Source organism: Battus philenor, unplaced genomic scaffold (genome assembly GCF_028537555.1).
Source record: "Battus philenor isolate CCGP_79_NKW_IND1 unplaced genomic scaffold, ilBatPhil1.0.hap1 SCAF_15, whole genome shotgun sequence".
NCBI classification, from domain to species: domain Eukaryota; kingdom Metazoa; phylum Arthropoda; class Insecta; order Lepidoptera; family Papilionidae; genus Battus; species Battus philenor.
In genome coordinates, this window is record NW_027181677.1 from 4,243,222 (window position 1) to 4,261,295 (window position 18,074).

General features: G+C 33.7%; 1 protein-coding gene across 2 annotated transcripts in view; it reads right to left on the reverse strand.

The window, feature by feature from the left end:
- Window positions 1-4,868: 4,868 nt before the first annotated feature.
- LOC137918631 (6-phosphofructo-2-kinase/fructose-2,6-bisphosphatase-like) overlaps window positions 4,869-18,074 on the reverse strand; it is a 42,260-nt gene continuing 29,054 nt past the window's right edge. For both annotated transcript variants that reach the window (XM_068761464.1, XM_068761463.1), the window contains exons 4-9: window positions 17,601-17,761; window positions 15,669-16,058; window positions 13,035-13,256; window positions 8,549-8,783; window positions 7,543-7,670; window positions 4,869-5,909 (exon numbers count right to left, since the gene is read on the reverse strand). In XM_068761464.1, the coding sequence (XP_068617565.1) occupies window positions 5,802-5,909; window positions 7,543-7,670; window positions 8,549-8,783; window positions 13,035-13,256; window positions 15,669-16,058; window positions 17,601-17,761 (1,244 nt within the window). In that variant the 3' untranslated portion in view covers window positions 4,869-5,801. The remainder of the gene's footprint in view (window positions 5,910-7,542; window positions 7,671-8,548; window positions 8,784-13,034; window positions 13,257-15,668; window positions 16,059-17,600; window positions 17,762-18,074) is intronic.

Here is an 18,074-nt window from a genome sequence, read left to right on the forward strand (position 1 = left end):
ACTTCTTGCGACCTTTACTATGTCGTCGGTCTACCTAGAGAGGCTTACCCAGGTCGCGTCTACCGGCTTGTCAAGGCTATTCGAGAACATTTCGGCTCCAACAACTATCGCTTGCACGAGCGATTTAACTTGGCGAAAGGAATATTTCTACAAGTGTCAGCCTTATGTTTCCAGAGATGTCATGGTAGAAATATTTTTACAGAGTGAATGGTTATTGGTGTAAAAACCTTAAAGCTGTGAATATATAGCCTATTTGTCCGCACAAAGCTGCAGGACGATTGATAGATGCCACATATACATGCTAGATTTTACCAAATATTTGTTAAACATTTATTTAAATAATGATTAGTATGGTAACGTTAACCATTGTATTCCTTATATGCTTGCCTATATAAGAAGAAAAACTTATGTTAATACGTTTTTTCAGCACGCAATTGACGTAATAATCTTATGAAAAATAAGTTAAAACTTATCTTTTTTTTAATTTTATTAAAAAAAAAACAATTTTGTTATTAAAATTAAATTCTCAAACTTTAGTGATTTACTATTAAATAAATATTATATAAGGTTTTTTAGTACGGCGAACGAAATATTACTATATGATGGTCAAACACTCGACATGACATCACGTTTTATTAGATTTCTTGTCTGTGGGCCTTTGACACATTATTAGGTCTCAAATAATATATAATCTTTTCTCAAATATTGTTATAAAAATGTATATAGCGCATTTAAAATGATGGCCACATTGTGCTCAGAACTGGGCGCTGGGGCCTTAAGTTTCTGAAGTAGACACCACGGCAAGCGTAGAAAGTCTATCTACAAAGTGGTTATACCACTTTGTTAAGGTCGTAAAAAGACATCGGATAGTAGCCGCTTCCAACCGGTCTTAATAATAAGAAATTCATAAGAGAGACTATTAGACATATCCAGTAGACTGAAACGATGCTACATAGTATACAGTCATGTATTTGGAACACTTAATAATTGACAAAAAATAAGTTAAACAAAGTCCTATGGCTGAAACGGCGATGATTCAAAATAAGCATTGAGTTTTAAGGACCGCTTTAAACACTTAGGCCAGTTATCAATAGTCAAGCATTATCTCCATGGGAAAAATTCTACACTGATTTTATTGTTATGGATTTTTGCCAGAACTTAAAAAAATCGTGGCGTCTAGGACATATCATGTTCTATTAAACTGACCATAAATCAATTATCAATTTAGATCGGGGCTAGAAGACTGTCACAGACGTTTTTAGCTTTAATGACGTCTGAAACGTTTTTTGTAGTTCCAAAGCTTGTGTGAAATAATGTGAGAAAACATTATAAGATTTCATTTAAAAAAGTTTTTGGTGAAAAAATATTCCACAAATTTAAATAACTGAAGTTTATAACTTGATTCTGAAATTCGAACTAGGTTTTAATATAATCCAAATAATAATAAGCAAAAAAACGACCATAAAGCATTAGATTTCGACCATAAGAAAATCATGTTTTTAAAATTATCAAACATCTTCTTTGTCTAAAAACGTTTATCTATAAATCTACTAACAACTGAAGCAATAACAACCCAAAAAAGTGGGCATATTATTCTGCGATAATATTAGACCACGCAGATATTTAGCCACTCAGTAAATATCAAAAGAGTTTGGTTGAAACACATTATTGTAGTCACCTTTAGGTCAGACCTTTAACTATTTGATGTTCACATGTTTTGATTTCAGAATTAAATCAACAGAGGATTATTAAAGCTAAATGTCACAGTTTTTAAATTTGTACTCTAATGGATGTCTAGAATGTTTTATTTGCATATATTTATGACATTTAAGACTAGTATTTGTATATGATGGTTCAAGAACTATTTATATGTATTTACAAAAGAGCTCAAGAGCGCTATTGTAAATATATTCTTGGCACCAAGTAGGTGGTCGGACAATATAGTAAGGTTGCAGGAAGTAACGGGATGCAGGCATCACAAGACCTCTTATTGTAGCGATCTATGCGGGAGACCTATGCCTTGAAGTGGGCTTCTATCGGCTTACATGATGATAATTTTACTCCTCCGTCTCCAATGCTGCCGACGTGCCTATAGGCGACATACTTTCTCCACTTTTATGTTGATGACCTACAGATTCACACTTTAATATCCTTTTTATAACAACGTTGTCATCTTAAATCGTCTCAACATAAAACAATGTAAGTAAGCGTTGAAATAATTATGTTATTACAACGTCATAAATGATGGATATGTTAAAATTAAGCACGAGTTTAGGTTTTAAAATATACATTACTGAATTTACTTTGCCATGAGGGGGTAATTCATCACAAAGCAAAACATATTTACGACAAGGACATCCTAAAATAACACTCGCTAGAGTTATATGATTGTCTAATATTAGACATCCACTGTGATGTAATAAGAAACCTACTGTAATATTTTGGGAACGAAGGAGAAAAAAGAAAGGTGATGTATAGAAGAAGACTAATAATCCAGAAGAATGTGAGACATTTTGAAAAAAAATAGAGGAATGTGTGATTGAAATTGTGACGAAAAAAAGAGTAAAAATATATATATACAAATGAAAATATATTGAATTGTTGAAAACCCTGTTCCTCACAAGATAGGGGTGAACGCGAGGTCAACAATAACGGAGTCCGCAAAAAGAAAAAAATATATGAGCCATCTTTGATATTTACCTTATTATGCATTTTGCAAAAGGTCAATGAATACTATTTGATCTTTAGCATTTGCAGCTGGTTGCTGGAGCCATATGCTTTTGGAGTGGAATGAGTGACCATTTTTTTTTGTTTCTCCTGTTTTGTGTAACAGGATTTTACACATATCTTTTTTAACATTTGTCTTCTTTCTTTCTTCACAGTATCTTTCATGTTTTTTTTTTCTTTCAACCATCATAAAACTTTTCACTCTGTAAGTATTATTGTCATTCATCCGTCACCTTTCGTTCTTCATCTCCATTCCCAAAGTAATCACAGATTATTTATCGAATTATCGTTAGTTTTGTGTTTTGAATCTTATATCTTACGTTTTATTATATTCTACTACTAATGTATAATAACACATCTTTAAACAATAGAATATATATATTCTATTGTTTCTGAAAATGTTAATGCTATTAGCCCTAAGACTTTTACAGCTTCATCAGTACTGAGTTCACGGAGCGGAAGGTTCCATGAACTAGATGGCATCTTTAGTACTTTTTTTTAATCTATTCTTTATTTTTTAGATTCCTTTGTCTAACCCGACCCTAATTTTTATTTCTCTCAATTACCGGCTTTATTGTTTTTCTGCAGTTCTTCAGAAATGATGGACTAAAGGGAGGCAATGCTTCCATTGTCTATTTCTTTCCAGTGACTATCATTCAGGTGGTCAAACTACCTTGTTAATATAGGGAGAGACTGGATGCAAGCCGCATACAACTCGTTATATAGGAAATCTATAGGGGACGTCTATTCGCCAAATATCGAGTTTTATGGTGACACAGAGCTGGAGCAGCGGAGGCACCAGAACCGACCGGGGCATGACCACGATCACTCTGATAATAGTGCACGACTGAAAAGAATTAGGCAAGTACACGCACGATTTGCTATTGCGTAATATGGAGCCGAAATAATGAGGCTTTATTAAAGGAATCAGAAGATCTTTTAGCATCATTCTATACGTTATTTTATATATAATACTGAGGCATTTTTACGACTGTTTCCAAGAATGTATTATAATGGGTACATCATTTCCCTGTTTTATTCTTATAACATTATAAATAAAGGCAAATTAATGCTTAATTCTTTGCAAGTAAACCACTAGGAGATTAAGATTAATAAATAATGGTAGATGAAATAAATAATTAATTTACAAAAAATTACATGTCCCTAAAATAAATAAATATGAAAACACAACTAAATTAATAATGCTGGGCTAAAAACTAAGAAGAATGATAAAGAATGTATTAAAAATACTTTTTTAATACATAATGTCCAGTACTCTATCTTGAAGTGTTGAAAATAACTAACTATAACAAATATATATATATATATATATATATATATATATATATATATATATATATATATATATATATATATATATATATATATATATTGTTTATGGTTATATTATATCCAACAATAAAAATATTCGTTCATAAGTAATAATGTTAAAATTATAGTATATACCTCATATATGCTATAATATTAAAATCATTAATTATTTATATTTTGGTACATTTTTCTCGTTTACTAATTATCTATGCGCCACATTGGGTAGACTGGTAGACAATACGTAAGGTAATCCGCCATTAAATTAAGAGTAAAAATGGTCAATAAATAAATAATATTCTCAATTTGGGACTCATGATGACGGTAGTAAATGCCACCTGTCCTATATGATAAATTTTTTTTAAATTGACGAGTGGTATTTTTGTAGCTTCCAGATATAGGAAATGTAGGGACCCTATTATCTGTGGAGCAGATTTGGGTCGCTAAGAGCGTAAGGAAGGACAGCCCCGTACCTACATTTGTTTGCCAGTCGGATTAGGCCCTGCATTCTGCGAACATTACATTATTTTACCAGCCACGCATCACAATACAGTTTAAGTGTAAAATAGTTCTAAAAATATCTATGTTTTTTAATTCTCGTCTAGGTTATATTTACACTTAAATATAACTATGACAACACTTCAAACATTGATAACTTTTTGGATGGGCAATTGATTTAACGACGCAAATGCTACACGTGCACGTACGAAATAGTTCGATTAAACAATTGTGACGTCAGCAGTTCTTCGTCACAATTTTTAAAAACATTACCGAGTGTGTGCAAGTGCAATGAAACAACTGTTTTACGAATATTCTATTTATTAAAATTATAATTACATACAAGATTCATCCAAAGAAACTGTGTATGTCATCTGAAGCAATCTCTCTACATGACCTCTACAATACGGATTCTGTTGAATCCATAGTGAATGCAACGACAACGCCCTGCAGTGCGCCTAACGAGTATATGTCACGCTTAAATATAAAACAATTGACATAAGTACACTCCATCGTCCAATACTTAAAAGCGAATTACCATAACCATAATAAAAGTCTAAATAATAATTATATCTGTAAGTAACATTGCTCTAAAGATCCCGGCAAATTTTTTCATTCAAATTACAATTAAAGAATGACATATCAAAAAACAGTGATGATTTTCTTATCATGTAACTAAATTACGTTTTACAATTATTTACTACGGATACAGATAAAACAAAGATGTTTAACCATATATACTCTATGGAACACACGAATGAATGAAATGAATGATTTAAATTTATTAATTAATGAATAACAAAAAGCAATCGTACCTTATAAGTATGTCGTGAAGCGCTTATTCAAGTTTAATTTTAGCATGCTTAACATAGCATACAGTCTAATTATAAGAACACAAGAAACATTAAAAAATATACGAAAAACATTTAAATTGAAAAGAAATAAAAACCATTTCAGTCTTATCAGTAATTGTTGGAAGTTTACACTCGTTGAACACATCTTACATAACTTTGTACGCAACTGTTTCACTAAAAAAAAAAAAATAATCACCAACTCGCATGTCACTGCGGGCGTGAATAAGTCTATATAGTCCATAGATCGCTAAGAGGCTTTCGTTCCTATCTCTGGTCCGGGTTTTTCAGGACCCGGACGGGGCCGTTAGGGCCTGTTCACACACGAGGGCTTTCCGCCAAAGTAATGACGCGGTAAATCCGAGCGCCTGTTAACCTGAGGCGCGGCTACTCCGCCTAAACCTGCGCCTCGGCAGGATTCTGCCACAAGTTAGACGGTAGAGTGTCGTAATGTGAGGGCACTGTCACCAAAGCTTCTGCAGTGCTTCTATTGATCGAGCAGTTCTGAAAATGAAAAAAGTCGTTAAGAATTATTGAAAATTTAAACATTAAGCACTCTTGAACACGATACATAATCATCGCAATTCTAATTTCTTATGGTCGTGACCCCTTCATAAAGATCACTTTCTTAAGGAACTTGTGCAATAAGTAGCGATTGTCTATGTATGTGGCATCTTAAACTTTAATTGCTAATGTGGTGCCTGGTCTTTTATCTTCAATCTTGCCTGCAACGATAAGCTTCTGAAGACTTATTCCGTCTGTACGGTCAATGTGACCAAAATGCTTAAGGATTTTTTGTAGATTAATCATGAATTAAATTTGTTTAACTGACGTTTTAACGAACGTAGGCAAGCATGTACCAGCGTCGACCTCGTCATCACTTAAGGTCAGGCTAACAGAGGTCAAATATTTTGCCTATTAAAAATAAATAATACCGTGATACGTCATTAACATATAATTAATACAGTACTTGTATACGTGTATACGTCCTTGTGGTAAAACTGTGTTGTATAATCAAGAACTGTATTAACCTATGTTCAATAAATAACTGTGTCATTATTATTAAAATATTATTCTAAGAAAAACATAATCTCGAAATATCATACAACCGGAACAATATTATCGACTAAATTTCAAGTATGTACTTGAAGGCGGATCAATATGATATTTAAATTGTTTATGACACTTGTGACAGTCACGTTTTTTGCTAGATTGTGTAATTTTCAGACTGAATAGATAAAATGAATCATGAATAAAGTAAAGCTATTTGTAATATAAGTAAAAAATAATAATTACTTTAAATCAATGATTTGAGCAAACATAACTTCAATCCCAATACCGGATCAAATGCTTGATTTCTTTATGTAATAGAAATGAATACAGATCGATAAACGAATAATTATTTAACAATGTTTCAATCAATCTACCACTATCCTTAACAGGAATTTTTTATTTGAAACTCCATCCGTTATACTAAACAAAAACAACACAAACCAAGTCGGAGAAGGTTTGTCTCTACTGGGATATCCATAAGGTAACGTAAACAATGAAGTGAAAAAAAATAGATACTTCATCATGATCATTTCAGCCATAGGACACCCCACTGCTAGATCTAGGCCTCCCCCGCACATTTCCAATAAGGTTTAGTGGAAGAGACTCAAATCCTGCATTTTATTCTAACCATATAGATACTAAGATAAAAATAATAGATACTACACGTTCCTGTAAAACTGATACATAGGGATGACTAAGAAACTTCGTGGATGTTATATTTTTAATTAGAGTTAATCGAATATAAACATGAACATTTTGGCAGGTTCTCGAGTGACGACCACGACCCGGTAGACTCAAGGTGGGGGGTAGCTCCCCTACTAGATAGACTGTCGACATAAAGTCGATGTATGCAGCTATCGCAAGACTGACCCTTGGCGATTTTAAGTGAAGGCCTATGCCATGCAGTGGATATCTACAGGTTGAAATGATGAACAATTGAACATAACAATACCTTGACACCAGATAAATAAAAGATTCTCTTAATCTTCTTACTGCACGGCACTTGTTTATATACTCCCCAAAGTAAAAAAAAATTAGGATACTTATATAATCTGTAGGGATATTAGTGAAATGGATACGTTACCATGGGCTGTTTGCGGTGCGTGTCCACACAATCGATGGGCAGCTTTATCATCTCCACCTTGTACTTGTAACCGTAGGACGTGAGCTTCACGATCGTGTGCAGGGGTACGTTCATGTACGGCAACTCGTCTGCGAAGCAACCACAACATTGTGAAATCCTTATTTCACATTACACGGTGAACAATTTTCAACAGCCTAAAAAACATTGATATAAATTCATAACATTTATATATTTACACTAAGACATTTATTTATTTTAGTGAAACTGTCAGTAATGATCACAACCATGAATATACAAAGCTATTGCCTATATGTGTAAATATTTAAAGGTGTTTTGTGTATATAGATCATTTGCAGTGGTTGCAATGGTTTAAGAAGTAATATATAACGTAATGATAATATGGCATGAAAAAGCCTTTTCCGAATTCGAATCCTTCATCATCATAATAGCCAACAGACGCCCACTAGGTTTTTCCCAAAGATCGCTACAAAATTATAAAATTTAAATAATAGTGTATAGTATAGTTCGGATTACAGTATTAATACTTTATTTATTAACTTTCCCTGCTAAATTTATTAAATCTAAAATAAAAATAGATGTAAAAGCTTTAAAGCTGATAAGTGAGCTATACATTTAATCCTTTAGCTTCTACACCTATAATCAATCGTCTTAAATACAAACTTTTTCACCGGTGTTTCACAAGTCAGTGTAAAAAAGTCTTGTCTTAAATATTGACAATGTAGTGTGAGAAAGGTTCTCGAATGGCGACCACGAGCCGGCAGACGAGGCGTGGGTATCCTCCCCACTAGGTGAACTGACAACATAGTTAACGTCGCGGGAAATCGCTGGATGCGGGCATCGCAAAGCCGGTCATCGTGACGATTTCTTAGGGAGACCAATGTGTTGCAGCTGACATCTATCGGCTAATATGATAATGAACATCGATATTAATGCTTCTGCTTCGTTTAATACCTGTAATAGTCTAAATATTTAAATTGACACATACCAAGTTTAGCGTCAAGGAAGTATCCGAGCATGCAGCGAAGCACCGCCTGGTGTCCGACCACGACGACGTTATGTTCGTCCTCCAGAGCTGATAGTACGGGCCGCAGTCGCGTCATTATGTCGATGTACGACTCGCCCCACGGGTAGCGGTAGCGCAGTTTGTCCTGGTCGCGCCACGCGAACTCCTGAGGGAATCGCTCCTGCATCTCCTCGTATGTCAGACCTTCACAGATGCCCTGCACAAAGAGTACATTCATATTGAAATCTCACAGTAGCATTGAAGTATTAACAAATCTTTAAAAAAAATGATAACAATATTTTTTTTATATGTCGATCGCGAGCGATGAGATAGGAGCGGCCTGCATGGAGGGTCTTCCGAAGACCTTGACAAGATAGTCTGACCATCTGAATGATCGTTATTCACTCCACTCCAGAACCTAAAGAACCCAGCGACCTTTTGTAAATTCCAGCGATCAAATAGCCTTGTACTTTAGGCAAAATTGATATTGAAATAAATCCACAAAAGACAGCTAATATTTGACAACTATTTAAAAAGTCGATATATAATCGTCTGTCCCACGTGTGGGTAGACGTCCTATTTTGGACACAATCAATATTATCGACATTTCAATCAACTCGAATTAAACTTCTGATTGAAAAACAATGAAGTAAAAATAAATAATATTATTTACAATTTTTAACCTTTTAATATTCTTTATTATACGCGTGACTGAAAAAAAACAAGATTCCAGAATATAGGCACAGCACCGTCCCCTGCGTACAATAATAGCACAATACCACATTACAATCGCCAACCCGCTTGCCAAGCGTAAATGCCTTAACCACTTCTAGAACAGTCCTATACCTTGCAAAGGGCGTATGTGGGCTGAAATAATGACGACGACTAAGAAAGTAGCTTAAAAAGGGTGTGTTATAACTCAAAAGTTATAAGTCAAAAAATTAAGTATATATATATATATATATATATAATGAGTTAAATTAAAAAAATGACCATGATTTTTCGAATTAATTTAGCGCTCTTGCACGAGTTTTAAGAAAGCCGAATCAAAAATAGACGGTTGTGACGTTTCACAAATTCATTACCTGTATAACTAGAAATTCGCGTAGGTCATTCAGTAATTTTCCTCCGTGTTCACGAGTACGCAATTGAAACTCTCTGCCAAGTTATGCCTGATGCGAAACGGTCTCGCTTGTGTCATTGGCAATTAATCTTTAATTATTGGATTGTAAACAGTATAATAATTCAGAGGTCATTATAAAAGTAACAAAGAATTGACTCCGTTCACAATATGATTGCACCTTGGTACTTATCTTTCTTTCGCTACATACACTATTATTATTTGTTGTTGCTGCTATAAAGCTTTATGCTATCTGCTAAAAAGCTGTATGTCAAATCACAGGCCAATTGTATATTGATTGATGTCATGAATTTTTACGATTTTTAATTATACCCTTACGATATCCTGCCCTTTTACAGTTATAGCTGACATTCGTCTCCGTTGTCATACCCGTTCTAAAGAACATTGACGAAATCGATGACATTCGTTTACCATATCATCATATCCTTAGTTTTTGTCATGGTAGTAGTAATGGAGAGTTCAGTTATAGATTAGACTTAACCAGCGGGTAGGTGATCGCCCAGTTGGTCTTTTATTGTCTATTTTCTTACAATCAGAAGTTTGTGGAAGTTCTTTGCAGGGGGTGTGGCCAAAACCACATAAACCACGTTGGTAGCATCTTTTAAGAAGTTGGTCTTAAGCTGGTCGAGGAGAGAGACATATTGATACGTCTTTTTGGCATTATTTTTAACACAATAACAAATGCCAAAAAGGATTTGTTGACACGATTGAGATTATATAATCTTTAAACACTAAACTCCAACCGATTCATGCATACAATTAATTCTACAGTATAGAATGATTGTAACAATTTAGGTTTTAACGAAAAAAATTTAAACATTTGATTACGCGGGAGTTTTGTAATAGTAATATTAATAAGATTATTAATAATTCCGTGCAAAGTCTACGATTAATTTAGTTCATTTGTTATCATTGCAACTCCGATTGTAATATTCTCAAGGTGACAAGCGGAATCGAGTATTTGTTTACAGTTTTATATTGCAAAACCTTCACTAGCAATTTATTGGACAGTAAAATTTATTTAGGTAAGTTGAAACGCAAGAATGTGACGCTCTTGTTTATGTCGTCGTTCAAAGAATGCGCTAAATTGTAACAATAAGTCCAAAGATTGTTTTGCGCCTTCTTAATGAAACAATTATAGTTTGTTACTCAGAATTTAACTGCGCGGAGCCATCAGTTGATACCAATGATTAATGAGGTCACAAAACAGTTTCATTCGCTTTGTATTTTCTAGATGTATTTCATTAAATTAATGTAACTGTGGTGAAAATAAGACAAATCATTTAAAACCGAACTAGAACGTTATTTTATTATGATTTATTAAGGTATATATATATGTGGGATTTGATTTGAAAACAAATTTGAAACAAATCTCACTAAAATATTTATTAAATTATCACTATATATATATATATCACTTTGCTCTTAGACTCTTTTACACTGTGTTGCCAACTTCAACCAAAAATTACCATAATGAAAAATATTCTTAATTAAAATATAATCTAAACTACATATATAGTTTTGTAGTATTTTGTATTTATAGAAGTTGTTCGTCGGAATACTTTTTTTTTTTTAATTAAGGGTTTACATGTGGCAATAATTAAAGGCTAATATCAAAAAAACTTCTTACAAAGAGGTGCCCTTTAAATGATTTGTCGGATGTATTTCTAAGCGCGGTGAGGAAAAATAGATTTCATGAAAAACATAAAAAAAAATTTCTAAAAACCACAGGGCATATTAAAATACATCTCTGGCTGTCAAAAACTTGCGATAAATTAAAACTAAAAAAGAACGTGTTAAAATGTAGTCAAATTAAAATATCATGTACCAAAAACTTCAACTTTATAACATACGATATACATTGTTCAATTCTTTGCATTGGACGGCGACGTACCTATAATTTTTTACAGTGCGATGTCTTTCGAGAAAGCTATAATAAGTATTATTTCTTTTATTGTAACAATTTATTATGGCCAGGCTATGTGTATATACACTTTATAAATCAAACTATTTCTATAAACAAGTAAATATTCTTTATGAGTCTATAAAGTTATCCTTGAAGACGTGTAGGCAATAAGCTTGCAACAATAGTCTATTCAACGGTCTTAACCGGATAAAGAAAAACGTAAGACAAAGCGACAAGTTAAGAATATATAAGATATTTATATATTTCTTGAAACACAACAAAAAAACTTTGTAAATGATTAATGTTTTTTTTTATTTTACCCGTTCGCAAATTGTTTACATCAGAGGTGTAACTGATACTTTAATGCGCATTAAAAGATATCATTGATATGCATGATTACAAAATTATCGACAATTATCTGATGTCATTAGCAATTATTAAAGAAATTATAAAATAAATCAACTTTTTTGAAATAAACAATCCTTTGATATAAAGACGTTCTCCCTGTCTCTATGTGATAATGAAAGAACATTTTGATTTGTATCAGCACGCTGATTAGTCACGCGAGTTGAAGTTGCTCTTATCTTGAACGTTCTATTTTCTAAAAATAATCTAACACAATTTAAAAATGTAAAATCTCTTTATACCTTGTTCCAGATGACAATATAATTGATCGACATTACGAAGCATATTTGAATTACAACAGAATTTATCAATGAGCTATCAATTTATTAGATCTATGGTAATGTTTGCTCGATATGAAGAATATTACTGATATATTTTACATAAAACTAATTTTATAACAAAACTACACGTAAGACTTATACCGGTTCGAACCTTGCCGTATCGCTTACTATACTAATATAATAAATTTTACGTGTCAAACGCTGCGGCTATGCTGAATTTTGAATGTCGTCCGAGTACAACAAGCCATATCTTAATGATTGGCCTCAATTTATAAATTCAGTTATGCGAATACAATAATGTGAGTTCCAAGCCTCAGTACCAAGCTCACATTCTCTAGAAAAACCACGGAGAGGGCTATGCCCTTGATTTTTCTATGAGATTAAGTCAGAAATGAGTAGATTTATAGACGAACAAATGTAATAGTCCAGTATATTGGTAAGTTCGAGTAGTAGGAGGCAGGCCATAAGACTGATGGCTGGGGTCTTAAGTTTCTGGAGTGGAGAACGATCACGAATCAAGGATCTCCACCCAATGGTTGATTAGACGAACTTATAAAAAAGACGGTGGATACAGGCCACTTCCAACCGGTGATTTTGTAAATTTGTAGTGAAGTTCTATATCCAGAAGTGGATGTCACACAGCTGAAATTACGATGACAATGAAGCCTTTGGAGCATGGTAATTCATCTCTGGACCAACAATATATTAGATAAGTGTATGCAAGCGATGACTTACGGCGTCGAGTTCGTTGAGCGCACGTATGGGACGCTTGGGCGCGTGTATGTCGGCGGCGGTCTGCTTGGTGCGGCGCAGCTCAGAAGTCCAGACGGCGAGCGGCTCGCGGCCGGCCAGCGCGTTCACGTGCTCTGCCAACGCGCGCGCGTACTGCTGCCCGCGTGCCGACAGAGCAGCGTCCCCTCCGATACGACCCACCACGTTATACTCGCTCTCTCCGTGCTGCAAACAATTATTTTGTTATACACTTTTTTAATAGACTGTAGACATAGGTTAGGTATGCCCCCCACTAAGTGGTCTACATGGTCAAAGTCGCAGAAAGCCGCTGAATCCAGCGCAAGACCGGTAACCGTGGTGACCTTTGTGAGAGGCCTACTTTTAGGCATCATTCGGCTGACAACATGATGACATTTTTTCTTTTTAATTTAATGGTTGTTCTTTATTTAAATTTAAATTTGAACATTCTATTATCTTTAACTGAGTAGTTTAAGTACAAGGCGATTGCCATGCCAATAGACGTCTTAAGATTGAAATGACGATGATTACACAATTTTTCTTAATAATTTAATCATTGTTAGTGTTATAAAATGCTTGTAAATTTGAACGTTGTTCTAATATTATTGAATAGGTAATTATTTCCCTTATTGTGGTTATGTAACTGTTCTTTGTTTATATGTATAATTTTATAGTATAAACAATCGCGTAAGAATCAAATAACTGTGAACACCATGTATTCTTTTTTTTATTTAATATTTACTTAATTTGTCAAAAATATGATAATTTAGTTAATTTTTAAGTTTTGAAGTTGTATTAGTTATATAATTGAATGACTAATCTTTGAAATGACACACTTTCGTTTTAAACAAGGACAGAGATATCATTAAGTCCACCGTGAATATTGTTTAAAAAGTAGGTCTGACTTCATTTTTGTTTATAAAACGATAAGTGGTAATGAAAATTCTGCCACAACCCGCAACATCAGAGATCAAAAATGAGTTTGTTTTTTTGTTTTAGGTCACTTCTTACATACGAACATACCAAAAACGTTTTCAATGTTCGCAGAATTGTTTTTAAAAGTGAAGTTCTCGTACGTTCGCTAAATTTAATGCTAATGAATTACTTTGCGCGAAAAGTTTATATCAGGGGTGTCGCACTCGCGGCCCGAGATAAACATTTTTGTCGCCCAACGAAAATATTTGTTTTATCAATTTTGGAAGTATACTTGACCAACAAAATTTCTCACGAAATAGAAAATATGGTATCAGAAATGGCAAATATCAGAACGTAAACAATAATTAAAATATATATATTGTTACGTACTGTGGGTTATGACTCAAAATGAAACACCACTGGTTCACAGGGAGTCCTTTATTCACAAATCAGATGGTCACTCTAACACAAAGTATACTTTTGTTCAAACCAAACTACGCTTCCAAATCGCTTAAGAAATCACTGTCCAATTAATTTGCCAAATAGTCACTTTGTATCAATGATTGTAAATCTTAATCTTATACTCGAAAAACAACTCTGAACTGTCGTCATGGGGAGTACACCTATTTATACTACGGATAAGGTCCTAGTAAGTTCGAGAGAGTACTCGATTAGAATTTCCGAGAACCGTACACAAAAATTTATAAATAATTTCGCGTGTTCTTGATCTTAAGGTTCATTGTTTATTGTTTGTGGTAATGTTACAATATGAATATTACAATGTACTAGCCAACATGAAAATATTTATTTCATGTAATTTACACAATTTTTTTTTATCGGCCCACCTATAGTTAAGCATTGTTTAACTTTTTAGTGTAACACCCCTGGTTTACATGGCCAATAGAATTGTGTGGAGCTCCCGAATCAGCTAAATTCAATTTATGACAGCGTCAATATAATATATAAATTGTAGCGGTAAACAGAGGGCGGATCTATTACGACATTCATATTCAAGCTTCTTGTTTACACAAGGTGATATAAATAGACAAGTTTATAACATTTCCATTCCGTATCAGTGCGAAAGTTACTTGAAGTGAAAAACATGTTTATCGATCATTGAATAATCAGAAAATATGTTTTCTTTAGTGATATAATAAGATTAGGTATAAATACAGCCACTTAGGCACTTGTAAATTGCTTGTTTATCAATAAATATACTTTTTAAATTCTAGACTTACAACTGTCTAGAGCTATTATTTGAAGGTTTTAGAAAAACAGTCTAAGTGCGTTTAGTACTTTCGTACCGTTAAGTTAATGTATGTTATTATAGGGAAGCTCAATTCTACCAAATTGGGTTCTTCCGAAACCCTTCTCAAATTGCACACGGGTGCCTATTATTGAATAAATAATTATTAAGCAAATTTTGGTATAAAAAGACTACTATGTATTTTTTTCAACATAGTAGCGAGACGTCATTCTGCAAGAAAATTATATTTTATGCACAAAAAATATTAGCTTGATTACAACGCAATGCATTGTTTGAAGACTATTAGGCATCGTTAAAAGGTATATGCCAAACATGCTTTTACCAATTTAATTAAAATGTACAGACCATAAATAAACTATTAAATATACTATTTAATTATGAAAAATATGTATATTGCCTGTGTTTTAAAAAGTTACTAAAGTAAACATATAACTTACCCGAGTAAAATAGAGTGTCTGTGGCAGAGCTCTCATGCCGGAAAGGTATCCGAGAATTCCGGACTCCTTTTGTCCAGCGACTTTGTGCGCAGTGACCGTCTCTCCCATATTCTCCACGCGGACGAAGCTGATCGTCTCTAAATTCCCGTCAATGGGCTCATATTGGCGCATGTAGTGTTCCAATTTCTTCCTCAGATCATCCACAGCTTCCTCTTCGCTCATGGCTTTGTAGTCGGCGGAGTAATGGAGTATCTCAATGATGTTCCGCTCCAAAAGCTCCTGGTCTTCGCAAACGCATTCAATGAACAGGATACGGAAGCCCATGTCGGACTGGCAGTACTCGTCCAGCTCACGACGCTGCTCCCGTGTGATGTTTGTCCCGTCAAATATCTAAAATGTAACGGATGTAGTTTTACATAAATTCTAATTAAAGGGACTGAGAGGATGAAATCGTGAGCACATTTATAATTTAACCATCGATTCGGCGGAATTAGAAAAAGTTAAAAATTGGTCGTGTAATACAACAAGCAATGGATGCCAAGCAATAGAAACAATTGATGGAGTCAGATTATCAGCAATAAAGGTAAAGACAGAGAGAGGAAGAAAGAGCGTTTTTCAAAAATGAAAACAAGAGTGATGATATGTGATTCAGAATTTTAGATAAGCGAATTATTACTTCTTTCTTTTAATAATATCAAGTTATGAAAACATTTTGACTTGTGACATACATTCGTTGTACAATTATTTTAAGATGGAGTCGCTATAACTTGTATTATGACAATAAAATCTACTGTACATCTAAACACCTACTATTATTTAAAATATATATGCTAACTAAAATTTAATTGGTCACCCAGTCAAACAAAAGCTGGAATAATTATAGTAGTACTATATATCAACATTGCCGTTGGTTTGGAAGGGCAACGGAACACTTTGTGTACTTTTCAACATCTCGTAAACAAGTTTACGCGCATGAATCGTGCGATTTCTGTTTATATTAACAAGATGCTGTTTATACACGAATGCGTACAGTTCCGAGAATACGTTATCATGCAAATTGCCCATCTCGTTGCGTCAATAACGCACGGGTTAGTTTTATCTTTCTAATGTTACGGATCTGTGTAGTTAATACGTACTAGTCTAAATAAGTAATTAAAGTTATCTATAAATCGCGTGTATAAACAGGATCTTCAATTGTTGTCAATATTCACATACGTAACATAAAGAGTTCAATCGGAATCTCTAGACGGTGGCGGAATTAATAATTATTATTACATAAGTATTTAAAATGTGATACATAAACTCTTCTTATTATTATAATTGCCAATCCTGCGTAGTTCCTTACATAATATACGAAGTTATTATATTAGCTCTAAGAAACTTGTATCAATTATTCAGTACACTCCCACGTAATGTCTTTGAATTATCTCCAAATGTTCGATGTGAACACAGCCTTCTATTTTAATTGAAAGTATCAGTTAGTGTTTTTAACTATCTTAGAGATAATATTTCTCATGAAATAATTTTAAATTTATTAAACAAAAACTCGGTAAAAAATCTATTAGTGCTCGTGAAGTTACTATAAATTTGTTGTGGGTTCTTCCTAGAGAAGTATATCAAGAATTCTTGTAGCTTTAAGTTGAAGTATGCCATAATAGTTCAATATGATTAGTTTTTATCAAATAGGGCTCTTCAAGCTTTCTGCTCATTTCGGACTCGGATGCTCACTGTTAATGTTCCAATGTCGATAATAATATGAATAAATATGTTATATATTGGTAAAATTATATATATACATACGTATATAGTGAATTTCAGAAGGGCACAATTAAATAGACACAAGTGGTCGCTTCAAATGGTTCATGTGGATCATTATCTAAAAACGTCATATGACCTTAGATATAATGTTAGTGAAAATGTACGTGTACTTACAGCAACGCTATTTCCATCCTTGAGCCACAGCACTGCGTCCTGGACTGCCTCGCGGGCGCTCTGGCGACGGATGGCGGAGCCCTGCTGGTTGTCGGCGCGGAATATGTCGTGGCTACCGTACAGCGCCATATGCTTGCGTCTGTACTCGCTGCAGTCGAACACTGCAACAATTCAATTCATTGTTCTTTATGCTCCTCTGGTACTTTTAAACGTAAAAATTTTATAAGTCTAATGGCAGATATCCTTTTGAGACACCTGTTGTGATTATATTGAATTTGAATTATTCACCAATAAAATTTTATTTAATTGAATATTTTTCAATCAACAGCTACAAAGTGAAAGATGTCAATATAAGGGGAGTACATTCTGAGTCTAGTTTCTTGTCAAATTATCAAGTAATCACAATAAATGATCCTTTATGTTTAAAAATATGAATAATTGAATAATTCATAAAAACTTTGCCTTAATCACGCT